This window comes from Canis aureus, chromosome 16, assembly GCF_053574225.1.
Source record: "Canis aureus isolate CA01 chromosome 16, VMU_Caureus_v.1.0, whole genome shotgun sequence".
Lineage (NCBI taxonomy): Eukaryota > Metazoa > Chordata > Mammalia > Carnivora > Canidae > Canis > Canis aureus.
Genome location: NC_135626.1, coordinates 51,499,238 through 51,525,012, shown reverse-complemented (window position 1 = coordinate 51,525,012; position 25,775 = coordinate 51,499,238). Strand labels below are relative to the sequence as shown.

The window sequence follows — 25,775 nt, the reverse complement described above, 5'->3', positions numbered from 1 at the left end:
GGTGCTTCACTCAGCAGACACAGAGGTAGCAGTCTATGATGGGGGTCCACTGGCCAGGAAGGGTGTGACCCCTTCCCTAACCTGATAGGAGAACCCAGCTTCCACCCTCCCGAAGCCCACCCCAAGTGGTCAGGGCAGTGGCTCCCTGGTGTGGCCACAGGGCAGTTTGTGGGGGACAGCCTCACCTTGTGTCGAATGCTCTAGGGCTAGAGCAGTCTTTCTCACCCTTGTCTACATGTTACAATTGCTTGGACAACCTGTAAAACTTCTCATGCCCAGGATACATGCCAGGCCAATTAATCAGACTAGATCAGGTTAAGACCCACACATGGGTATTTTTAAAAGCTCCAGGAAGAATGCACATGTACAGCCAAGGTGGAGAACCCTGTGCTAGAATGATGTAGGGAAGAGGCGGGGAGGGCATGCTCACAGAGGGGTTCCTTTGGCAGGGAACTTAGCAACTGAACCAGAGGGGCCCAGGACCTCCCAGATTCCCTTACCCCATCCCACCTCCCTCCTCTCCCATGTGTCACAAGAAATGAAAGGACATAAAACGGGGAGTAAGAATGAACACACTTTTGAGAAACATTTTCCGTTCTTGTAGGAAACAGGTCCGTGTGCTAAAGGAAACACCAAGTGGAAAGGGAGTCTGAAAATCAGAACTAATAGGTTTCAGGTCATTTTTGGCCACATCCCAAAGCCCCACAAGACAGCCCAGAGCTGCCACTCAGCAGTGAATTATGTATCTAAAAGGAATGGATAAAGAAGATGTGGTCTATGTATACAATGGAATATTACTCAGCCATTAGAAATGACAAATACCCACCATTTGCTTCGACGTGGATGGAACTGGAGGGTACTATGCTGAGTGAAGTCAGTTAATCAGAGAAGGACAAACAGTGTATGTTCTCATTCATTTGGGGAATATAAATAACAGTGAAAGGGAATAGTGAAAGGGAATAGAAGGGAAGGGAGAAGAAATAGGTAGGAAATATCAGAAAGGGAGACAGAACATAGACTCCTAACCCTGGGAAACGAACTAGGGGTGGTGGAAGGGGACGAGGGCGGGGGGTGGGGGTGAGTGGGTGACGGGCACTGAGGGGGACACTTGACGGGATGAGCACTGGGTGTTATTCTGTATGTTGGTAAATTGAACACCAATAAAAATTATTTTATTTAAAAAAAAAAAAAGGAACCAACCCAAGTGGACACCCGTTTCCTCCTCTTCCAAATACACCAGGCCTCAGGCCCAGACTCAGCACCCGGCAGACCAGCCACAGGTAGGGTTATGTCGCTCCCTAGTGGCGATGCCTGAGTACAGCTCCATTCTCTATTTCCAGAAGCTTCCCCTGACAAATCTCCTCTCCCACTTTCAAGTAGGAAAATACTTCAAGATGGAGAACCTGCCATGTGAAGCACAAATGCCTTATAGCCTGTACTCAACCCTGGCATTCTGCCTATAGTTCCTGCCCCCCATCCTGAGTGTGGGAGGCCCCTCAATGCCATGGTTGGGAGCTTGGGCTATGAGGCCAGACAGATGTACAGCCTAGAGAAAGTCACTACATCTCAGCCACCTACACAATGAAGATAATACAGGACCTGATTCAGAGTGTTTGTAGAGAGCAGAGGGACGGCCCTGGAGAATAACCACACCTGACTTCCAGTAAGGGCCACAGACAAACCAGCAGTATTAAGGGTCTGGGTTTTCCTCTGAATGAAAGACATCCCCAACCCCACTGAGACAACAACAGATAATGCTTCTCTCTGCTTTGGATGCTGGGGCTCAAAACCAAACCCAGAATAGTTCTAGAAGGGCTTCACAACTTGCACTTGCATTACTTTTTCTTAGTAATGACACTAATCTTATTTGTTCTTGGTCCTCATTTCTTCCTGTTGTACTGTTAGTACCTGTAAGTCTCCTCAAATCTTTTCTGGAATAAGATAGGATATAAACAAGTGAGATTTTATTTTGGACATTGATAAAAGTTTTGCTCTTTATACACAGATCCCTATCGAATTCAGCATTTACTTTAAAATGGTATCATCTTTGATTAAGACAAAAGCCTTCTGTCTAAAAAGACAGTGGTTCCAAAATACACACATCAGAATTACCTTAGACTTTAAAAAATATTCTAATTTAGAAGGTTTGGGATAGACCCCAGGAACCTACAATTTTAAAAACGTTTCCCAGCTGCTTCTAAGGTAGCCAGCCTAACCCTGGCCATGGAGCTGTGTGTGAGAATCTCAGGCCTGAAACTTTAAAAAAGAGTAGTGACAAAATATAATTTTCTAAATAAAATGTAAACCTCAACTTTAACTGATGTTTCAAAAACAAGGGGTATAAATCCAAATCTGCAAATCAGACCCATCTAAATTCATTAAGGGCAAAAGATTTTGGGAAAAACCCAGCAGTGAGGCCTCCTATGAAATCAAGACGCTCCTACTTACTTTTGGGTCCTTGAGTTTGGTTTTTCTTAAGGTAGTTGCACCTGGAGCAAACTCCCCTGGAATGAAGCTATTTCCCGGTTCCTTGACAACCAACCCATCTGTCTTCAACAGGCACACTCAAATCTTGTATGAGGTCGCAGATGCCACCAACAGACCTGCCTGTTTTAAGATTTCACCCCAGCTCCACTAGAGGGTGCTCCTTCCCTGGCCTGGAACCCTTCCCTACACGGGGGGTTAGGGTAGGGGGTGTTGGTGGTTGATGGAAACAGTAGCACCCAGATAGGCCAAGGTGTGTTTCACACAGGACACTGAAAGTCAACTTGTGCCTTCCCCATCTCTCTGGGCCTCCAGACACCATGTGGCTGCCATTCCCTAGCCCCAGGCGGCAAAGACCCACAAACTGCCTCTATGATTTTTATTACCAAGTGGGGAGGATGGCTCTGAAAGTACAGCAGGACGGAAAGTCTTACTTCTGGTACATCAAGGCCAGCACTCACTGTGAAGTGTGCGAACACACTGGTGTACACTATGAACAGACCTATCACAACAGCAAAGCAGGGGGAGAGGTGCTAGGGGGATTTTCTGTGTCCCCAAGTCCAGGTCTGCAGGGCTTAGTTGTTCCTTATACACTTTCCTCTAAAGGATGCTCTTTGGCAGGATCCTCAGATGCCCAGGGAATAGGACAACCGGGTCTGTGCATTAAGAACCTTTTTTATAGACTGCTAAGATCCTTGTGCTGGCAAGGGTGCTGAGGGTGCTGCAAATTTCACCTCCCCAAAGTCAGACCTAGGTCTAAAGATGCCTAGACAGCTATCTACCCTCTGGGCCACCATTCTTACTCTGGTGGGGCCCTCAACCCTTTTATGAAGGGGTCACAGTTCCCTCCCCTTCCTTGGAAATCCAGGGCCCCTGTTTAGCACAGGGAGCTAGGAGCCATGGAGAACCCACCAACTATGAAATCAGCACCTGGGAAACCCATGTTAAAAATCTGTGACAATTATGAAACACTTGCCAAAAAGTATGCTAGAAAAGACAAATATTGCTACAGAAACAGGTGGGAGGTAAATAAAGGAGGTGGAATAGAACACACATAGAGAAGGAAAACAGATGACAGTCCAGGTGACAAAACAAACAAACAAACAAACAAACAAACAAACAAACAAACAAACCCAGGACACACATGGGGCAAGGCAATCACAGGTGGAGTTAATACTGACCAGGGATCCAGTTCTGGGAAATTCTCAGTATTATTTTACATCTTGCTATAAGGTACTGAGCCTGGGGCAGGCAGGGCCTGTGACAGATGAAAACACACGCTAGGTCTTTCTAGTACATGCAGTGCTCAGCTACAACAGAGCAGCTGGCTTTACAAGAAATCGCAAAACACACCAGGTACTGATATAGCCTTAACCTGGGGTTGGTCAGAGAAGGAAAGAGGTCCTGGTCCGACAGCAGAGACACACAGGACACCAGGGCTGTCTCCGGGGTGGTCCCTGCCCATGCTGGCTGGGAAGAATGGGGGACTGGCTGGCAGATGCTAGTAGATTTCGGGGAAGGGAAGAGAGCCAGAGAACCAGGGACGCTGAAACTAGAGAAGACGCTGTGATGGTACATCACTAACCCCCATGCACAGTGGCTTTCGGGGTGGGGGTGGGGGGCGGTGGTGGACAGGAGCAGAGGCCCACCAGTGCCTGGGCATGATGCCAGGTGGCAGTCCTGAAACCACAGCAGCCACCCATTCTATTAACCACTGGGAAAGAATCAGTGATTAGGGGCCTCAGTCCCAAGACTGAACATTCTCAGGGAATAATACTGGCCTTATTTTAGAAAGGAGGAACACCCAACAACCTTAATGTGGAAAATCTTACTTGCTGACTGCAATGGCATCGGTGCCTCTGTTTCCTCTAGGTAGCTGCTTCCAGGGAAGGGTGACAAGTACCAGCAGTTAGTCATCTGCCTGTCACTGAGGGTGGGGGATGCTGGTAGCAAGAGCATGGAAATCCATGTGTTACAAGGACACGGGAAAAGAAGGCCTCCTTCCCTTCCTTCTATTTGCTTCTGCTCTGACCTTTCCACAAGGAGCCAGAAAGGCCAGATGGTGATGAAGCGGACAGTCCTACCTGAAAGGCTCACTATGAAATCTCAGGGTGCGTGTTAGCTAGAAACCAGCGAAGCTGTTCTTTCCCTCCCGCTTCCTTCTTCATCCCTTACCCTTCTGTCACTTCCTCCCCCATGAGGGCAAGAGAGGGAGAGAGAGAGAACAGGTACTCCTTTCATTTCCTAAGTACTGTGCATCTTGGTGGCACTAGCTCCCCCTCCATGGTGTCACAGACAACAGGGCAGGTTTGAAACTCCCACCAGGTTACAGATGACAGTTACTTCCAAGTGGTCTTCACAGTTGAGAAGGGCATACATTTCAGGAGGCAGCCTCTGGGGTCCCCCCATTCTCTCACGCACACACACTCACACAGATTCAAATGCAGTGGGAACAATGTGCAGCCACTGGGCTCAGTCAGCTCATGTCAAGTATTGCACCACGAGGAACATGAGCACACAGGTGAGCAGCATCCCACCGATCATAAAGTACTTGTCCTGGAAAGCCCGCTTCTCAATGAGCCGCATCACTGTGTTGGACAAGCCCAGCATGTTGGCAATGTCAAGGATCTTCTTCTGAGTCCCCTGGGGGCAGACAAGAAGAGAAAGAAAAACAACGATCAGCTCTTTTTGCCAAGGAATGGGACTTTACCAACAGACAGTCTCCTGGTCATGCCTGAAGCATATAAAAAGCAGCATTAATCAGAAACAGATTCACGCTTATGGTCAAATGACTTCTGATCAGGGTACCAGAGCAAAGCAAGGAGGCAAGAAAAGTCTTTTCCACAAATGTGCTGGAACAAGGGACTCTAGGCACATGGGGATCACAGACACACACACACACGTCTCATATATTTTATACCCATGTATGTGTGTGAAAAGATCCTCAATTCATATTATGCCCCCAAATTAATTTGAGATGGATCACAAAATTAAACACAAGCTTCTAAAGGAAAATAGGAGAATGTCCAAATGCTGGAGACCCAGGTGTATACCAAGCACAGAATGAGTAAACGATGTACAGTGAATCTTTGTACTAGAATACTACTTGACAATAAAAAGGACCTAATGACCTACATGGAACAACATCAAAGAGCCTGGAAAACATTCCTGAGAGGAAGAAGTCATACTTCCGAATACATTTATGTGAAGTTCAGTAACAGGCAAAACTACTTAATGGTGAGATAAATAAGAACAATGGTTGCCTGAAAGGAGGGGTAAACTGGCTAGGAAAGCAGGAGGGACTGTACAGGGCCAATGGAAATGGTCTGTCTAGAGAGCAGTGTGAGTTACAAAGGTGTGCACACTTGCCAAAATTCAATGACCTGCACACATTAGATCTGTGCGCCTCTTGTATGTACATTATATCTCAAGAAAAAATTTTTTACAATGTCATACATTTTCTTAAAAAAAAAAGGCAACATCAAAAAACTTTTCCTCTGCTTCTTAACTCCCAAACCCTGGCTATCAGCTTGTTCACCTTGTAGAATAGAAATTTCTGGGATTCTTCGGCGTGTAATGTGTGGGTCAATGTCCATGTTTATCAAAGGGTCTGAAGGGTACAATTACCAGTGCCATGATCCCTTACAAAACACCACCAAAGGCAAAAGGATATTTTACTCCTCAATCAACAGCCCATAGCACCCAGCCTGCCCCTCCTCTTGGCTTTCTAATTTTTGTTTTTAAGCACAATTTCTTATGAAGTAATAAGTTTAAATGACTCCTAGGACAGACCCCATAGCCTACTTCCACACACGTCACCCACTGCATCCTTATGGATGGCATCTAACCTAATGCCCTACGTGCCTTTTTTAAATCAACAATGCATTAACGAGCAAGAGAGAAGAGGAAGAGGTGCAGACAACATGAGGCATCACAGACAGGAATTCAAAACCTAGGTTCAGCCCCGCAATGACAGACAAGCCTTACTGAAAGACATCTCTCAAGTCAAACTTTACTGTTACGAGAAGGCCAGAGACATGTTTTTTCCATAACAGTAATGGTAAAATTTAGGCTCTCGCTAAAGATTCTGTTTAGCTCAGATTATTTTATTACTATATGAAGTATAAGTAGCAAATCACTTGAAAATTAACATAAATTTCAAAAAAATGTATTCCTTTCCAACCCCAAATTTCCCCAAATCATGGCCCAGTTCCTTCATGCTCTCTCCCATGTTCCTTTCAAATGGTTTAGGCAGAAAACCCCAACAGGACTGGGGTGGGAGGAGGGAATCAAAAGACTTTAAAAGACAGGTAGGCAGCAGTAGATGTCCAGAGGAAACTGAATCAGAAACCTCACATTCCAACCCCAACCACCTTGCCAGGCTTCCCGGCACTTCCTTCTGGGGACAGTGTAGGGGCAATGTTGCTTGGACTCCCCAGTAATACGAGACTTTGCGAGGACATGAACATTTGTTTTAACAATAAGCTCTAACTAACCCCACCTCCCAGGTACATGGGTACGACATGGGGAGTTTTGTCCTAAAAGACTTTTACTAGGGCGCCTGGATGGCTCAGACGGTAAGTGTCCAACTCTTGATTTTGGCTCAGGTCATGATCTCAGGGTTGTGAGACTGAGCCCCTGATCAAGACCCAGCATGGGTCTGCTTAAAATTCTTTCTCTCTCCCTCTGCAAGCTCCGCCCCCTCCCCCCCCAATCAAAAATAAATAAATAAAAGGGTTTTACTGTTTTACTGGGTTGTGGGCAGTTTTCTAAGGAAAATGTAGATTAATCATCATGTATCAGTTGAGATTACTGCAGGCGGCCACTCAGAATGGTGGCACCTGTGAAGCTGTCAAGAGAGCATACTTCAGGACCACAAGCACCACCACAGCCAGTGGCAGGTTAATTGTCCCTCGCGGCTTGCCTGACCTTCTCCCTGGTAAAGATGGCAGGGGCTGGTCAGCAATGTACCAAAGGCCTGTGGAGCTGACAGGCTCAACGTGGTCCAAAAAAAACTAAGATAAAGTTCACACTTCCGAGTGACTGTTTCTCACAGCTCAGTGGCCGGGACTGCTTCGTTCACAGGGGACCACACCCTGATAATAGGCGCAGCCCACACCCCATTATCCATCAGGGCTGATACAGGAAAAGGGCTGAGGCTGAAACACCACGATTGACATCAGAATCTGTGTAATGTTTCTGTAAACCACTCCCGGGGAAGGGGTGGGAGTCAGGGGGGAGTTGGAGTCTCAGCCAATGGGGCAGGGCTTCTAGAAAACACCTGTGACTACCAAAAGTACAGAGGTGCTGTAGCTCAGCAGCAGGTGCTCTAGAAGCCATCTGCCACCAGGCAGCTAGGGCAGCCCTAAGCCCCCACCACTCACTACTATCCGCTTCGGTTACAGGTGCACAAAAGATGTGGTGTCCAAGGTGGTCCACCGGAGGGGCTCTCCAAGAAGCCACGGAGGGGGAGGTGCCACATACGGCCGCATCTGCCTTCTTAGAATCATGGATTCTGTAATTTCTGAAATTGTGGAATTTCTTGGATCTTACTGGTTCCTTCTGTAGCGGCCACTGTCACGAAAGGTTCGGGACAGGGAAAAGGACCTAGGTACCAAGAGATGCCAAATCATGCTTCACAGTGAGCACAAGAAATAGCTACTGGTAAAGGGAGCATGGTGACCCGTGGACTCGCAATAATTCAGCTCCGACAGGAAGGACCCCAGGCTCCATCAAAATCTCAAAATGTGAAGATAAAGAGCCGAAAGGTAAATGCGGGTACCAAACTGTTGGAGGAGGCCAAGACAAGGGGCCTGGTCCCTGTCCCCCGGAAGTGCCCCACCTTCAAAGTCAGTCTCTGGGCCCTTAGTCCCTCCAGAATACTGTGCCCTCCTCCAATGAGGTCATCCATGCCGTGGTGAATTTTCTGGAGGGAGGAGTTGAACTGCAGCGAGTCATCCATTGGGATGGTGGTGTCAGAGTCCTGTGAAAGAGACGCAGGCACTGGATTAGCTCTGCTGGCTGCTCGGCTCCTGGGATCCCGCCACATCTGGCCACTCTACCTTTGGGCCAAGGCCAAGCTCGAGGAATAGCCAGAGGGAATGGTGCAAGAATCAAAGGAACCGAATAGAGAGGAAAATGCAAAGCAGAGACCTGGGTGGCCTCTGTTCGCTCAGAGCAAGAGCAACCTTCCTCAGATGTGGCACTCTGCAAACGAATCCATTACATGAGGCCCGTTAACTCCTGCCTCTCTGCCATGACCATGGTCTAGGACAGATGTCGGTCCTTCAAGGCCTTGCTGGGCTCCTCCTAAAGGCTTTCTCTGACCATGAACTCAGCCCATTCCACACGTTCCTCTCCTTTGCTTTCCCTTAACGCAATATTAACTGTTTGCTTTTGGTCTGCAGCTGTTTTACCTACAGCTTATCACTGCAATTAGATTGAGACTAATGGTAGAGGAACCTGTGCTTTCCATCGAAGGCCAAAGCGTGGCCCGGATGGGACAATTCTAAGCAGGCAAGAAAGGTCTGGAAAGAAAGGGAGGAAGGGAAAAACAGATGTTGATCAAGCCCTTTCCACTCTGCGTGCACATTGCCCTAAGCTCCCCGCATCTTCATGCAGACATTACGGCGTAATTACCATAGCATTCCCATTTTAGAGGTGAAGAAACTGAAGCCCAGAGAGGTGGAGCGGCCTGTCTTGACTCATGCAGAGCTAAGTTCAGTGGGGCCTGCATCTCACTACTGAGAGTGAGCCTGCCCTCTTAATCATCCTGTAGAGACCAAATGGAGACTGGCCCTGGAACTCTAAGTTTACACCGAAGTAGACTGTATACAGCAGTCAGGACTGGCTATAATGCTGTTTTTTCCTGCCTCCTGATGATGGCACGTTCTTCAGTCTGCCAAGCAGTGCCATTCCCATCTCTTTTGATCATCATGAAGAAGCTAAACCACCTCATCTTTCCTCCCAAGTTCAGAGCCATTTTTCATGCATCTACCCTCAATCCCCGCAGATGACACGCTTCTCACAGGTAGGAGCCATGGCTTTGTATTTTTCCACAAGCTTTACTCTTGGCACCCTCCATGGTGTTCTGCACACGGCTAATGGTCAGTGGGGCAAAGACTCTAATGTTTGAATGAATCAACGAGCAGCTCTGACAGGCATTTGCAGAATGCCTTTTATATACAAATTTTTCTTAACCTCCCACCCGAAAGAGTATATATAGCTCATGGGGAAAAATGTATTATAGTTGCAGCTCACAGAATGACCAGCAAGTACTTCATTTGGCAAGTCAATTTTCTCTAGGGACACTGTCTACACAGTCCCACACCAAGCTGGTAAGAAACAAAATAATTCTGAGTGATCGTCCCAGGCCTAAAACAGGCCTGAATACCCAGTGCTGTATCAGACGCCCACACACCTTTTAGTGGGTTGGACAGTTCATTGCGCCTTTTGAAGAGCAGCTATGAAAATCTGAAACTTATAATTAATTAATTAAAATTTTTTAAAAATTAAAAAATTTTAAAAATTTAAAAATTTAAAAAAATTAAAAAGAAAAAGAAAATCTGAAACTGCAAGAAAGACAGCTATCCTTACCATTAGACCACCAACATGTCCTCGTTACACTTTTGATTTGTTAATCATTGCTACGTGACTGCTTACCCTAGAGAAGCAAAAACTATGCAGGCACATTCAGGGAAATTTATTGCCAGTGTAGACACAGCAAAGAGACTTAAATATCTGTGAAATGTGGACTGGTCTGAATTCTGATGGCAGACTTTGAAAGCTAAGATCTTGTTAGAAAATGAACCTCTCGGGACACGTGGGTGGCTCAGCGGTTGGGCGCCTGCCTTCGGCTCAGGTTGTGATCCTGGGATCTGGGATGGAGTCCCACATCGGGTTCCCTGCAGGGAGCCTACTTCTCCCTCTGCCTGTGTCTCTGCCTCTCTCTCTCAGTCTGTGTCTCTCATGAATAAATAAATAAATCTTAAAAAAAAAAAAAAAAAAACCTCTCTGTAAAACAAAACAAAACATAACAAAAAGGCCTCCAAGTCCAGCTCACTTGATGAAAATATATTACACAGGACATGAGAAAGGCCAGTGTGCTCTATAGCCATGTGCAGGAAATGAGCCCATGGAGACCCGAGGGCAGGGGCAAGGGTATCCCAAAAATCCAACATGTGAACCAACAGGCCACTTTTGAACAGGCTCAAGTTAAGCAATCTGTCCAAAACAAAGTATCTGTTAACAAATTCCTTCAAATGGCTGCTCAGATTAGGGGCAAAAACATTTTAATGCATCTGACGCTGGAACCACACACAGACACAGCACAATGGTGACCGCCCGAAGGCAGCTTTGAAATGCTGCCCTCTTGACAAATGGTCTCCATTCTAATCATCTGTCTCTATCTGATCAGAAAAACGTTTCTACCACGTGAACTTCCACCTCTCCGTCAAACCAGGTCATTTTTACCTCTGCCCATTCCCTCAATTCAACTGCTTTCTTTTCAGGTTTCTGTATTAGAAAAAAAGAGATTTCCCTTCTAGGTCTAGTGGCTGTGGCAATGCACAAAGTCCACCGTCATTTCCAGTTAGTCTCCTCTTGCTCAGTTGGCTTCAGATACCCCCCAAAAAGGATGAAGCTCCAAGACCCCAGCCGCAGCTCCAGTGAGCCGCCCAGTACCTGCAGATCCCCACCCCAGGAGCCTGGCTTACGTTAGTGGTGAAAGTGCGAGACAGGAGCGCCTCTCGCTGTCTCTCCTGCTGTTCCCTCGCGTATCGCCGATGCTGGAAGTTACTGAGAGCAGTCTGCAGATGCTGGACATCATACTTTAACTGGTCAACACGACTGGAATTAATGGAGAGAGAGATTACATTCCGGAAACTCAGGCAGCACACTTAGAGTAGCCAGGCTTTGCATTCAAGATGTTTCCTTACTTCTCCCTACATCACTGTGTGTTATCCCCGCTAAAATCATCTGATTTTGATCAAGGATATTGAAACTAAAAGCAGCAGCCTGTGGTCAAAGCAAGGTTGTAGCACACAAGATTCCAACAGCTTTACTTAAGCATCTGCTGGTCTCTGATTCTGGATGCATGACAGGGAACAGGTGACAGGAAGCAGGCTCAAAGACCTCTCCCTGACCTTCTATGGATTAGATCGCTTTCCAAGAAGCCCAAGGGCATCTTTTGAGTAAAGCATCAACAAAGTTTCATAAAACTTTAGGGAGCAGGGGCTGGGGTGGAGGTGGTGAGGGGAGTTTCATTTTAATTTTATGGAGGAATATCAAACATTAGATCGGTAATTCATTATAAACTGAAGTGATTAAGGGCAAGATTTCATTTCAACCCAAGAATGCAGCGGGAACCAAAGGGTAGGGCAAATCTCCCTGGCAGCAGCAGGATTCAAGTGAGCAATCTGGTCAGAAAGTACTTGGAGGCAAAATTTTAGAATGACCCAATATAAAGAGATACGAAGCTTCTGAGCCGCCACCTCACAGGCTTTTTATGTTGAGGAAGCATGCCTGAAGTGGAAATTGTGCCCTTTAGGGACTTTGCCAGCTTTATCTTTACAGAGTCTCAGTTTTTCAATGTGTAAATGGATTTTCAGAATATTCGATAGCCTCCCCTGGGCTAGCTCTGATGGGCTGGGGGTGTCAGAGCACTCACAGTTTGGCATTCTGTCTTTTGTTAGGGGGCTCCTTGCTGGACAAAATCTCCAGACGCTCTAGATGGTTGAATATCTGGTCTATGCTTGCTTGGATTTCGTTTTCTACTACTGCACAAAAGAGAAAAAAGAATAATTGCTGGAAAAGAGACAGTGAACTTAAATTAGAATGATACATTAAACATATCTTTTTTCCATATCCAATAAATTCAAAGAAACACATTTGAAAAGGGAGAAAAATGCAAGTACCACTGAATAACAGGAAAAAATTCAAGTTACACTAAGTGACTCTGTAAACGTTGTTCTAAATACATACACACACAACACACACACATATATGTAGCTGTTAAAGCCATAACAATGCCAATTTTTTAAAAAGTTAGATAAATCTGTAGAAATAAATTTCCTGCCTTTAGAAATGAAATATTTTAAGCAAAATGCAGTATCTTCTGAAACAGAACTAGGTCTCTTTTCCTTTGAGATTATTCTCAGATACAAGTTATAAATATCTAGTATAAAGGCTGCCAATTGAATTCCCTACAGTAATGAGGTTAAAAGAAAAAAAAAAAAAGCACAAAGGGGAAGATTAGTGTGTGAAACACAGAGAAACGCTCCCTTAAGGCTTTCCATAAGAATGGGCAAACTGACGTTGCAATCCCCAAAATAGACCAAATATCACTAGGAAAGGCCCAGGAAAGAATCCTCAGAGGTAAAGATATGATAAATACACTCATTTTCCTTATCCCTTTTGATAAACAGTCGAAATGACCTCTTTTCCATTTCTAATCGTGTGACAATGAGAACGCTGGGAAGGCAAACAGAGCCCATGGACACTAACTGTGCACAAAAAAAAGGGCACCCAGACTGCTTCTTGCTGAGTAAAGTCATGACAGCAGACAGTGATGTCACCATCCTGGGCCAACCTACAGCTAACAAACACAGTTTAGATTAGATCAAGGTAGGCACAGAACCCAGAAAAGAGACACCTCTGAAGCTGCAGAAAGAAGGTACTAGTGGACCAAATACGGTGCGCTCACAGCCAGGTAGGGAGGTGAGGGGGTGGCCTCCACAGTGTGTGGGTAACCAGCGGTGCCCCTATGACCAGCTCTGGGACAGGACCTTTCCTTGTAACAGAGAAGAAACTACAAAACAAAAAGCAGTGCTCTTCTCCAAAGAAACCATGGTGTGGGAACTAAACCAATTAATATTGCTATTCGTTTCTGAATAATCCTCCTAAAGAGCCACAGTTCTCAGCTCAGAAGAAATGACCAATTCCAGTTAAATATCCCTGAAGTGGTATGGAGTACATTCCTCTAAGGGCTTGGTAATTAGATTAAGACAGATGGAGGAGAAGAACGTCCATTCCCATAGGGCCATGTCAGGTTGAGTGGAGGGGTAATGGGGGATAAGACTTGTGGGATTCCACAGGGTGCAATCAGGGAAGTCAGGGACTTTGCCAGAGGGTTTTTCTGTCCACCCCAACAACAGAACTCATTCTGCGCTGAATCATTAAGCCCCTGAGGCAGAAATGCGGTCAGGAAACCCAGCCCATTAGCATCGTGTCATCAGAGAAAGGACTCTGGTCTCCATAGTTAATTACTCACAGTGCAGAGACTGCTTGTCTGCCGTCTCCAGGCGTGCCATGTGAGACTGGATCTCATGGACCTGCCTATCAAAGGAAGAGAGAGGAAATGAGTGAGACAGGAGTAATCAACAGTGCTTCGGTCAGGAAAGACACGTTTTCTGATGCCAACATGTAACTGATTTAAATTGACAGCATCACTGAACTGTAAAATTTGTAAGTGGCACTTTAGGCCACATGTTTTGGCATGATTTCTAACATTTTAACATGAACATGAATAATAATACCGACAGGCAGCATTTGTTGAGCCCTTGCCACATATCAGACATCCTGCAAAGTCAATAACCCCATGAGGAAAGTACCATTATCATCTTCGTTTTATAAATAAGACGACTGTAGCGCAGAAAGGTTATGAAGCTTGTTCAAGGTCACACAGCAAGTGATAAACCCCAATCTGGACCCAGCCAATCCCACTCTCTGTTCTTTGACCCAATGTGCCGAGCGCTGGTCTGTACTAGGGAGGGCCAAAGGGCAGGACAGATATAATCCTTGTCCTTGAGAAACAATGTAATTAGGAATGACAGGCCAGAGAGACATGAGAAGTCCCAAGAAGATTTGAGGGAGCACTAATACATATAAGTCTAAACAAAAAGAAAGCTGAGGAACTGTGCCTGGTGGTGCCAAGCAAAGGCAAGCACACAGGAGAGTAAGCTGGAGGGAACAGGTGGGGTGAAGGCAGTTCTGAAGATCATTTTGAAGACATGATCTACTGAGGGAAGAGATGAAGAAAATGGTACCCAAAGAGGCATTGTCAGGTGGATTACGATCAGGCTCGCCGGCCTGGAAGAGATTTGGGGTCAGAGGGGAGAAGGGATGAGGCTATCAGTTGGAGATGATCAGAGAAGGTCCTGAAAGATAGAGATCTCCTGTTTGGTAAACATCTTTCCCCAGCAATACCAGGTGATTGCTATCTCTTTTGGAAATGCAACACTGTACCCTGGACCTCTGGCACAATCCCAGACATCAGGCCCTGGAGCACTCTCCAGAGGCTCCCCTGGGCTTGGCCAAGGTCACCCTCGGAGCCCTTCCTGGCAGGCCTGTGTGATCAGTACTGAATACTGCCTCTGTTGCCCCCAACAACTGCCTCCTAGTGTGTCTGGTCTTTCCATATTAGAGGCACATGGGAGGAGTCTGCTGAGCTCTTCTATCACCTCCAACCCTTGAAAGATTAGCAGCCATCCTCCACCATGAGCACCAACTGTGAACCCAAATTTACTAATGCAAGCCAGGAGTCCAAAGTTGGTTTCAACTTCCTCTCGTCTTTTCCCAGGGCTTTCCTGAAACCTCTAAATATGACCCATGGCACCAGAAGCAAGGCCAGCTCTCTAATGACCCTGAGTGCACCTGGGTGAGACGCATGGCCCTGAGAGGAAACTAGAAATCACTACTAGAGATGGAGAGACCAGACTGCTACTCCAGTCAGGTAAGTCCTGAGAGTTTAGAATGAGGGCACATGAGATTTGGAAGCAGATACAGGAATGCAGCTTGACTTAAGCAACATCTGGATCAGGGTTACCATAGGAACGGCAGTAGAGGACCGCATGGCAACGCTGATGGAAAGGAGAATTAGGATTTCACAGAAGGCCTGAACATAGGCAGTGAGGCAAATTTTCAGTGGTAGCTTCATAGAGCAAATCTGAAAATTAGCAGCGTCACTGACAGGAATGGAACATAATACAAAAAGGGGTGGGGGCAGAGAGTATCCAAGACAACTCTGAATTTCAAAGTATGAGAGAGATGACCTGTCCCACCTGCTATTAACACTTATTACAAAGCTATAATAACAGGGGGATCTGGGTGGCTCAGTAGTTGAGTGTCTGCCTTCTGCTCAGATCGTGATCCCAGGGTCCTGGGATCAAGTCCTGCATCAGGCTCCCCACAAGGAGTCTGCTTCTCCCTCTGCCTATGTCTCTGACAGTCTCTCTGTGTCTCTCATGAATAAATAAATATTAAAAATAAAAACAACCCACCAAAGCCATAATAATAAAAACAATATGGTAGCAGTACAGAGACAGACAGACGAACCCTAACCCCAACCCTGACCAAGAAGCAAAGAATAGAGGCTAGCTAGAAAGAGCTCTCCATGTTTGGGAACTCAATGACATAAATGAGTGGAAAAAAGAAGGTACTAGAGTCAATGCCAAAGGCTCATTTTGTTACCCATATAGCAGACAATATCTCACATAATACACAAAAATAAACTCCAGATGGTTTAAAGCCCAAATGGAAAAAGCAAGGCTTTAAAACTTTCTGAAGAAACTGATGAATCACTGAACTCTACCTCTGAAACTAATAATATACTACATGCTGATTAACTGAATTTAAATTAAAAAAACTTTCTGAAGAAAATATAAAAGTGCATATTATGACCTCAGGTTAAAGAACTTCTTAAGACAAAAAACAAAACTATCCCCAAACCTCACACACCACAAGGCTGGTAAATTTGAGTACGTGAAAACAAAAAATTTTTCTGCAGCAAAGGTGCCATAAAAACAAATAAATAATAAAAGGCAGAGACTGGAAAATACCTGGAACAAGTAAGAAAGGACTCCTGTCTAGAACATATAAGAGGAATGCTACAAGTCAACAGGAAAAGTCAAACAGAGAACTTCTGTAAAATGCGCAAAAGGCAACTGACAGTAAAGAAAACCCAAACAGTCAATATAAAGAGATACTTCCCTTGACCAGCAATCAGGAGAAGGCAAATTCAAAATAATGAGACATCACATCTCATTGGATTGACAAGTATTTTAAGCTTTAAGGATGAGGGCTTCATGGCAGGCTAAATGAGGTACCCAAAGGATCCTAGGGGAGATTTCCAGCATTCTACCACAGGGCTGCCTTTGGCTTTATGTTTTGTCCAATTTTTTTTTAAAGCCAACATATGAAATTTGCACATGATTCTGTGCTATAAAGAGTAGTTAGACTGGGTGGTGGGCACTGAGGTGGGCACTTGATGGGATGAGCATTGGGTGTTATTCTGTATGTTGGCAAATTGAACACCAATAAAAAATAAATTTATTATTAAAAATGAGTAGTTAGGATATTGTACTACAAAATAAATATTAATGTTTTTCATTTAGGCTAAAATAGTAAGATGAAATTTGTCAGGGATGAAAAGTATTTTGACTTTTTAAAAAAGTCACATGTACAATATTGAACGGCACTCCATTCTGGGAGCCATCTGTTCAAGGACCCTGTCTATTAAAGGCTTCCCCTAATGGAAGATGATGAACAAGATGACTGGGAAAGAGTCTAGAAGTCAAATCACAAAGAGGAACTGTCAAAAGAGCTAGTGATAGTAAGCCTCTGAGGAAAGAAAAGGGGAAAAAAAAAAAAAAACCTCTATATTAAAACGGGGAAGTTGGTGCTCTTCAAATATCTAGAGTTGACATACAGGAAAAGGAATGGGCTTGTTCTCCATTGCTGCTCCTTAAGGGAGATCCAGAACCAAAAGGTCCAGATTTCAAGATGACAGATTTCAACTCAGCATACCCCCTACCCCTCAAAAAACCCCGGAGAATAATTATGAACTCTCATTCTTCAAGAAAAGGAACAAGGAAAAGGAGAGTTCCTGCATGTCTGCCTTGGATTTTATAAAGGGTCTTTCTGACCAAAGTGTGTTGGAATGGAAAATCTTGCCAGTCCCTTTCAATTCTTAAATAAATAAATAAATAAATAAATAAATAAATAAATAATTTTTTTTTAGATTTTATTGATTTATTTGAGAGAGAGAGAGAGAGAGAGAGAGAGAGAGAGAGGAGAGCACACAAGCAGGGGGAACTGCAGGCAGAGGGAGGAGAAGCAGGCACCCCACGGAACAGGGATCCCAGGACCCTGGGATCATGACCTGAGCCAAAGGCAGATACTCAACCACTAAGCCACTCAGGCAAAATTTTTTTTTTTTTTAAATTTTGAGATAGAGCACACGTGTCTGCATGTGTGCAAGCTGGTGGGCAGGGAGCAGCAGAGGGAGGAGGAGAAAGAGAATCTTAAGCAGGCTTCATGCCCAAGGCAGACCCCAATCCTGGGCTCAATCAACCCTGAGATCATGACCTGAGCCAAAAACAGGAGTCAGACTCCTAACCAGCTGTGCCACCCAGGTGCCATCCCCCTTCAATTCTTAAATTCTATGAGGACAGAGGGAGAGATGGTTGCAACACCTACCCTTTAAACACCCTTCATTTGGCTTTTACTGGTTTCTAAGCTAAAACAGGTAAACTTTAAGTTGTAGGGAAACATTACTGACTTTTCCCATCTAAGCTCTATTATAGGCTTTGAATGAACTAGAAAAGATACTGCCAAGAAAATGATTCCAATCTCTACATTTCCTACCTGAGAGGAAATAAATGCAAAATAACCAAGCAAGTATTAATTAATGACAGGGTGGGAACTACAGTATGCTAAGCGGGAAATCTGTTTTATTTTTAAGATTTTTAATTTATTTATTCATGAGAGATGCAGAGAGAGGCAGAGACATAGACAGAGGGAAAAGCAGGCACCCTGCAGAGAGCCTGATGCGGGACTTGATCCAGGACCGGGATCACACCCTGAGCTGAAGGCAGATGCTCAATCACTGAGCCACCCAGGCATCCCAGGAAATCTGTTTTGAACTGGGAATTCACAAACACACCTGAAGCCAATACGGAACAGGTGATACACAGGTATGACTTGGGAGTGTGGACACTAGAAACTGTTAAGTCCTAGCCCCATTCAGCACGGGGTCCATGGTGGGCTTGGGTAATAATATAAACAAACAGAGACCCTAATAATAAGTCACTGTTGCTGACTCAAAAAAAAAAAAAAAAAAAGTCTGCAGAAGATCCAGGAAGAATTTTAAAATGAAGTTGTCTTTTTAAAGTCCATGGAACCACCCTAATGCCCCTTCATATACACCCACTTTGTATCCATTATGCCTCTGACCACTGCAAGCAGGAAACAAAGTTTTGGAGTTAAAAGAAACTGGTTTCAAGTTCTGGTTCCACTACATAGCAGCTGAGGGACCATGAACAAGTCATTTAACTCCTTGACGCCTCAGTCTTAGGTAAAATAGGGTATTAACAATCACAATTATTTAAAGGCTCATAGATCCAAATGCAGCATGAAACTGCTGTGTAACCTACATAGCATCACAGAAACCTTAGTGGTTGTTTTTACTTAAAAGTGGTGGGAACCATCTGGCCATTTTCATCTCCCTGACCTTGCTTCTACCACATTTAGCCTCTCACCAGAAGGCAAAATCAAAAAAAGGTAAAACTGACCTTGGGATAAAATAATAGTTTTTACACCCAGCTGCTCATCAAAATCACTTGGGAGAGCTTGTTAAAAATAGAGCTTCTTCTGCTCCAGACCTAATGAATCAGAATCTCTAGAGATAACAAGGTGCAGAGCACTGAATGGTCCTGAATGATATAGAGGACAAGTATGGGCACTGGAATATTGAAAATAGAAGCCTGGCTACTTATTCCTCTATGATGTTCATTCAAATGAAGTTTTATTTAAGTATAAAATGTTTATTCTGATTTTCATCCCTTTTTTTTTCTTTTCACTCGTTCATGTGGTGATTCAGGAGCTTTCAAGACACCTAATTTTAAAATATCAATCTCAAAAAAAAATATCAATCTCAAAATAAATAAGTTAATTAATAAAATAAAATAAAATATCAATCTCCTTCAACATACTTTCAGGGACACCGCACAAGATAACCACCAATTGGGTTCAAAGTCCCAGCAAAATTCATATGCTCGGTTACTGCCGTGTCAATTCAGTTAGACAATTGTTAATTTCTGCCAACTGCAAAAGTTAACTGCTGATGCTCACAGGGTTGCGTGTTCCTCTTTAAGACACTCCATCACCAGTTATTATGAAGCTGAAAGGAGACTCGGAGTTGAACCAGCCTCAGACATTTCACAGATCAGAAAAATAAGGTGAAGAAGTCTAGAACCAGGACTCCCAGATTCAGCACTTGAGAAGAAAAGACTAACTGTAAAAGACCAACCCTTCCTTAGCAACATGAGAAATGCCATTCCTTTTCCAATGGACTCACAGGCTGAATTTTTTTTAATCCCTTCCTGTAATTTTGATGAGCCCAGGGCTCCAGGGTGAGAACCATATTCTGTCATTTTAATACCGTTACAAAGTAGGTTCTGTAGTCTCACTCACCCAAACCAAACACTCCATCACTATGGTCTTTAGTATAAACCAGATCAGAATAAAAGCGGGGGGGGGGGGTCGCAGCAACAAGCTTAGTGTCGATGAGGAGTAGGTGCTGACATCATTTAGGAACTGTGAGCTGCAATGAAGCTTTTTCTGACGACCTTAGCCCAGGGACGGCTCTTTCTAAATTGCTAAAGAAGATTCCGCTCCTTTACCCTCCATCGCATCCTGTCACACCTTAGATCAGTCTCCGGACTGTCCAACAGTAAACTATGTGGAGGGGCCCTGACTTCCCACCAGCTCTATCAATCCAGAGCGCTGAGTTGGCAGGTGCTGGACAAAGCATTATGATCCGTTAAGTGTGACTTTCCCTTCGCCCAGTCTACCCAGCAGGTGGTTGCGGCCTCGAAGATCCCAGGAGCCGTCCGGCCCAACGTCTCCAGGCATCAGGCCGGACCCTCCAACCGCCGCCGACCTGGGCACCCCGCCAGAGACTGAGCGCTTCCGAGCTGCCCCGGGCTGCGCCCCGCCGGAAGGACTCGGCCTCTACACCGGCGGACGCCCGAGGCCCCAGCCAGGGTAGCCGGCCTCGCCCAGCCTGGCTGCGCTCCCGCCCGTGCCCCGACGCGGCCCTCACTTGTGCGTCTGCTGGTATAGCGGCTCCATGTCGCCGGCCGCGCCGGGTCCGGCCCTGGCTTCCTCGGAACACGTCCTCACAGAGCCCTTTCCGGTTTCCGGCTTCCGGCTTCCGGTCGCAGGACCCGCCCCCTCCTGCCAGCCAGGGCTGCCCCCACGCGCGCCCGGCTGGCGGTGGTGGCGAGAGAGGAGGAGGATAACGGGAGAAGAGGCCCGGGCAAGAAGGCCAGGTGTAGTCAGAGGCGCTGCGGCAGATCGGGGACGAGGAAACGTGGGTTTGGGCCGGGGGCGGTCTTCAGCATCAGCTCAGGCGTTGACCAGGGCAGTCGGAGAGGACCGACGTGGGGTCCTCAGAGCCCGGCTGCAGCAGAGCAGGTGGATGGATCCCTGCCCTTCCCTGCGGTTGGCTTCGCCGTCGACTGCTCCGCTCTGGGATTGGATGGAGATTTCGCTCATCGCTGTAGTGTCTGCCCCGAGCTTCTCCTCTGTCAAATCTGTCCGCTTCCTACCCTCCCCGCCCGTCCCCCCCTCCCCATTATCCTTCCAATAAACTCACAATGAATGAGCGGTTAGTTACTATGTGTGCAGTGGGGGAAACCGGGCTCCTCTTGCCCTCCAAAGAGGTCGCGGGCTAGGAAGTAAGATAAGTATACAAAGAAGTCCAGACAGGCTGAGCTGAGCCGGGCTCAGCCCCGTCGAAGAGTCAGGAAAGACTCCTAATGTAGGAGGTGGCATTTGAATTAGGACTCGAAGGATTGGGACGCTTCGGTCTCTCTCTCCACAGAGACCTAACCCGTGTCCACCCTCCCAGGCTTATCTGCAGTTCCTTCCAAGGGAGGAGATGTTCCTCTTCCTTTGACAAGTTGATGCTTTTATTTTCCTGTATCCTGGAGCCCACCCAGTTTTGTGTCCTAAGAGACTGTCCACCCATGTACATTCTTTCCCAAACATTTTCCCATTCTAATTATTAATGAGCACCTACTATTACCAGGCACAGATACTGGGAGCAGGATTACAGGAAAGATAGCCTTCAAATATCTCTTCTCTCGTAGTCTGTTGACAGAGCTAATTATGCCCTCCAGCTACATTATCAAGTAGAAAAGTGCTACAGTTGATACAAAGTACCTTTTTTTTTTTTTTTTTTTCTGGAGAAAAGCAAGAAGAGTTCGTGGATGAAAGAGCCTATGAATGGGGCCTTCAAGAATCAAGTGTTTTGTTTTTTTGTTGAAGAATCAATAGAATTTTAACAGTGTCTTGCACATGCTAACCCCTCTGTAAATGTTTATGTTTAAAAAGATTTATTTTTTTGAGAGAGAGCAGCTCACTCAGAGGGTAGGGGCAGAGGGAGAGGGAAAGAGAGAATCTCAAGCTGACCCCCCACCCAGTGGAGCCCAATGCTGGGCTCTGTCCCAACACCCATGAGATCATGACCTGAGCAGAAACCAACAGTCCCTCAACCAACTGAGCCACCCAGGTGCCCCTGTAAATGTTTATTTTGTTGGCCTAATGGAGATGAAGGGAAGGACGTTTGCAGCTGAGGGGATAGCTTGAGAAAAGGAAAATAATGGGAAAGAACATAGACCTCTTGTGGCTGGGTTTAGGGGGCTTGGGGGCAATAATAGTGTGAGAAGGAAAGTTGGAGCCAGATCATGGGGGATCTTCAATGTCATGTGTACATTTTTATTTATAGATTTAAAAAAAAATTCTGTAAGTAGTTAGAAGCTTTTAGAGGTTGGAAAGAAATTTTAAATTTTCTCAATTTTTATGCCTATGTCTTGCTCTTCTTTGGACCTCACAGCATCCCAGTGAGGTGGGTAAGGCAGATAAGGAAATAGAAGTCCAGAGGACCTCCCCTCTGCTTCTCAGTTTCTTAGGTCTTTATTATGGGCGTAGGGCTTTCTCTAAAGAGAAGAAAACTCCATCTTGCTGTGCTTTTAACTATCTTATTTCTTTTAATGACTAAACCACCTTGACAATTGATCTACACTGCCAACATCTCTGTGGATGGCCTGCCTTCCAATCTCTCCTTTGTTCTCCTAGAGCTGTTTTCTAGCTCCTCAGAGTCTACCTGACTTAGTCCAGTGGTCTCTTTCCATGAATTTTCATACATATATTCATTGAACTCATATACATATTCATTGAACTCAAACTCATATCAGGCACAATGCAAGAATTGGGACACAAAGAAGAGTAAAACATCCATCAGTTTGCCATAGAAGTTCTTTATTTTTTTAAATTTAAAATCAATTAAATAACATGGAGTGTATTATTAGTTTCAGAGGTAGAGTTTAGTGAGTCATCAGTCACATATAACACCCAGTGCTCATTATATCAAGTGCCCTCCTTAATGCCCATCACCCAGTTACCCCATTCCTCTCCCCTCCAGTGACCCTCAGTGTGTTTCCTAGAGTTAAGAATATTTTATGGTTTGTCTCCCTCTCTGATTTCATCTTATTTTACTTTTCCTTTTTTAATATACACATCTACACAGAGGGAAAATATCTACAGAGATCATTAGAATACCACATGGCAAGTGTGGGATAGAGATAATTAGGACCTATGTGATGGCAGAGAAGTGACACTTAGCCTAGTTTGGGGATTCAAGAGGACTTCAAAGAGATGATGATACTTGAACTGAGTCTTGATTTATTTATTTAATGCTAGTTACATTATTACTCATGATGCTACATCATCCTTCACACTTCACATGAATACTGACTTCTGATGACCCAAAGTTTGTTACTGTGCTTCCCTGATGATGACACTAATGGTGAGTTTTCCCTAGAGTATGCAGGAAAATATGAGTAACTATTCACTGTTCAGAATTTTTTAGTATAAATTTATAATAATATACCTTCCAACTATGTCTTCTCTTGAATTCTTTAGGTCTTAATCACTGCATTCCTAGAATATGATCTCTTTCAGTGTTGACTGCACCCCTGCCTTCCACACACTGAAACTAGTTGGCAGAGGAGAAAGGGTAATTAGGCTGGAGGTACATGGATGAAGTGAGAAAAGAAGTCCCCAGAGCAGCCCGGGTGGCTCAGCGGTTTAGCGCCACCTTCAGCCCAGGGCCTGATCCCGGAGACCCGGGATCAAGTCCCACATCAGGCTCCCTGCCTGGATCCTGCCTCTTGCCTATGTCTCTGCTTCTCTCTCTCTCTCTCACTGTGTGTCTCTCATGAATAAATAGATAAAATCTTTAAAAAGAGAGAGAGAAGTCCCACCCATTCTAGATGGAAAGACAGGGTACAGGACTCAACAAAAAGGTAACAATGCCAAAGACAATTGGGTTCTGTCAGAATGTAGGGAAGGAAGAGATCCCTCTGAATGTCAATGATGAAAGAAGGCTTTCCAGAAGAGACGAGATTTCATCTGGATCTTGAAGTGTAAGAGAGTTTAACACATATGGAGAGGCAGGCACAGGGCATTCCTGGCAAGCAGGGAGGTAAATTTGGGACCAGGCCGTCTGTGTGGTCCCTCTGAGCCAGAGCGGAGGGTCTCTACAGTAGAGAAAGATGAAGCTGGAATGCTGACAGGAAAGCTGTCTTGCCTCCATCTTGTAGCCCTGGAGAACGTCTGTAGGCCTTTGAGCCTTGGCTAATGGAGTCAAGTAACATTTCAAGAAAATCAATATGATGTCTTCATGCTCTCTCCTTTTATTTGAGCTTCAAGAGGTGCCCCACAGTTCTATGGTTTCAGGATTTGGCACACCAATCCAGGGTCAGCCTATTTGTTCCTTTTGTGGTGTGATAAACTTGAAACCTCTGAAGAGTATTTTTGACCCATCCAATTTGATAGAACTTGATTCTTGTCTCTGAAACCAAATTAATCTGTTGTGTGTCTCTGGCCACCTCATTCAGACCCCTTCTCCCAAACTGTCGTGCTCCCTCTATTCCCCAGCCCTGGTCTCTGCCTCCTTCCCAGTGCATTTCCTGGTCCTGTTTCCTTCTGAGCCCCATTGCCCCTAATGTCCATCCTACCTATGCTCACACACCACCATGCCAGCTGTGAATACACCTCACTTTCCCTACCAGATTATGAGAGCCCGTCAAGATGCCCCATCATTCCTCGACCACTCCCTCCCCTTTTCAATCATCTTCTTGTAGATGCTCAAGCGATCCTTCTAACACAGAGATTTGCTGTCATACATATGTGGGGACTTTTGATAGCTCCCTGATGCCTACAGAACCCAGTAAAAAATTCTTATCTTGGCAGACAGAGCCCTCCTTATTGACCACATCGATTATGGCTGTTCTCACAAGAGCTTTTGTGTCCTCTCACCTTTGTATGCACTAGTCCTTCTGCACCCTTCCCTCTGCCTCAGGCCTGATGAACTCCCTCCCACTTGTTCAAGTCTCAGCTCTGGTTTCACCTCCCTTGGGGAGCACCCCTGACACCCAGGCTGGGTAGGAACACCTCCCCGTGCTGCTCTGGCACCCAGTGCTCCTTCTTAGCACTTTTCATGGGTGTCTCAGTTCTCTATCCACCAGCCTGAGGGCAGAAGATGTGGCTTTCTCCGCTGCACCTCCCCAGCGTCCAGCTCAGTGACTGGTATAAGGTATGTGTTTGCTGAATATCTGTTGCATTGCAGTGGACTCTGTTTTAGTCAAATCATTTTTTTCGGAAGCCCAGAATTGTTTGAGGGTTGACTTTGAGGCAATTATAAACTGCCTACATCAGAGGAGCCATTCTTGCTGAAAGGCTTGTCACTTGCAATCAGTGCAGAGTGCTAAACAAAATGCCTTTCCCTTAAGTACTTTCTCAACAGGTTCTCATTCTGTGCTTATAACTACCTGGCGGGGGGCGGGGGGTGGCAGGCAGGACCAGCATTGCCACCCTGGTTTTCTAGACAAGCATGCTGAGCTTCAGAGAAATGAACTTGCTTGCCCAAGCTGACAGCGGGAAAGGGGAGCTAGGTCCAGGCTGCAGTCACCCACTGCCCTCCAGGTAGCTGTTGTGTCATCCTGCCTTTTGACCCAAAGAGGGCCTTGCCACAGATAAGACACCTCTGATGGCTTCTGCTTTGGACAGCCTCAAAACCCTAGTCACTCTCCAAAGCCAGAGAAACATAATCTCACTGCCTCTGGGTTTGCTCTCCCACTCCTTCTATTAAAGCTGAGCAGACAGAAAGGATGACATTTCTGAATTCAGAGACTGCAATGAGCTAAGAAAAACAAGCAACTGCGTCT

At 45.5% G+C, this 25,775-nt stretch overlaps 1 protein-coding gene across 7 annotated transcripts; it reads right to left on the bottom strand.

Moving 5' to 3' along the window:
- Positions 1 to 561: 561 nt before the first annotated feature.
- Positions 562 to 21,037, bottom strand: GOSR2 (golgi SNAP receptor complex member 2). 7 transcript variants are annotated; one of them, XM_077854035.1, is made up of 6 exons: positions 20,585 to 21,009; positions 13,754 to 13,818; positions 12,152 to 12,257; positions 11,199 to 11,331; positions 8,327 to 8,467; positions 562 to 5,127 (listed from the first exon to the last, which is right to left on the bottom strand). In XM_077854035.1, the coding sequence occupies exons 1-6, from the start codon at positions 20,611 to 20,613 to the stop codon at positions 4,966 to 4,968; spliced, it is 636 nt and encodes a 211-aa protein (XP_077710161.1). In that variant the 5' UTR covers positions 20,614 to 21,009; the 3' UTR covers positions 562 to 4,965. The 7 variants fall into 7 exon arrangements, with proteins under 7 accessions (XP_077710161.1, XP_077710160.1, XP_077710163.1 ...); XM_077854034.1 differs by having other exon boundaries at positions 12,152 to 12,260; positions 20,585 to 20,740; XM_077854037.1 differs by lacking the exon at positions 20,585 to 21,009 and adding an exon at positions 20,185 to 20,387 and having other exon boundaries at positions 12,152 to 12,260.
- Positions 21,038 to 25,775: the final 4,738 nt, after the last annotated feature.

Coding starts and splice junctions, on each gene's coding strand:
- GOSR2 (XM_077854033.1), bottom strand. Junction 11,332..12,151: donor AAAAGACAGAATGCCAAACT/GTGAGTGCTCTG, acceptor CATTAATTCCAG/TCGTGTTGACCAGTTAAAGT. Junction 5,128..8,326: donor CCCAGAGACTGACTTTGAAG/GTGGGGCACTTC, acceptor GTCTGCCCCCAG/GGGACTCAGAAGAAGATCCT.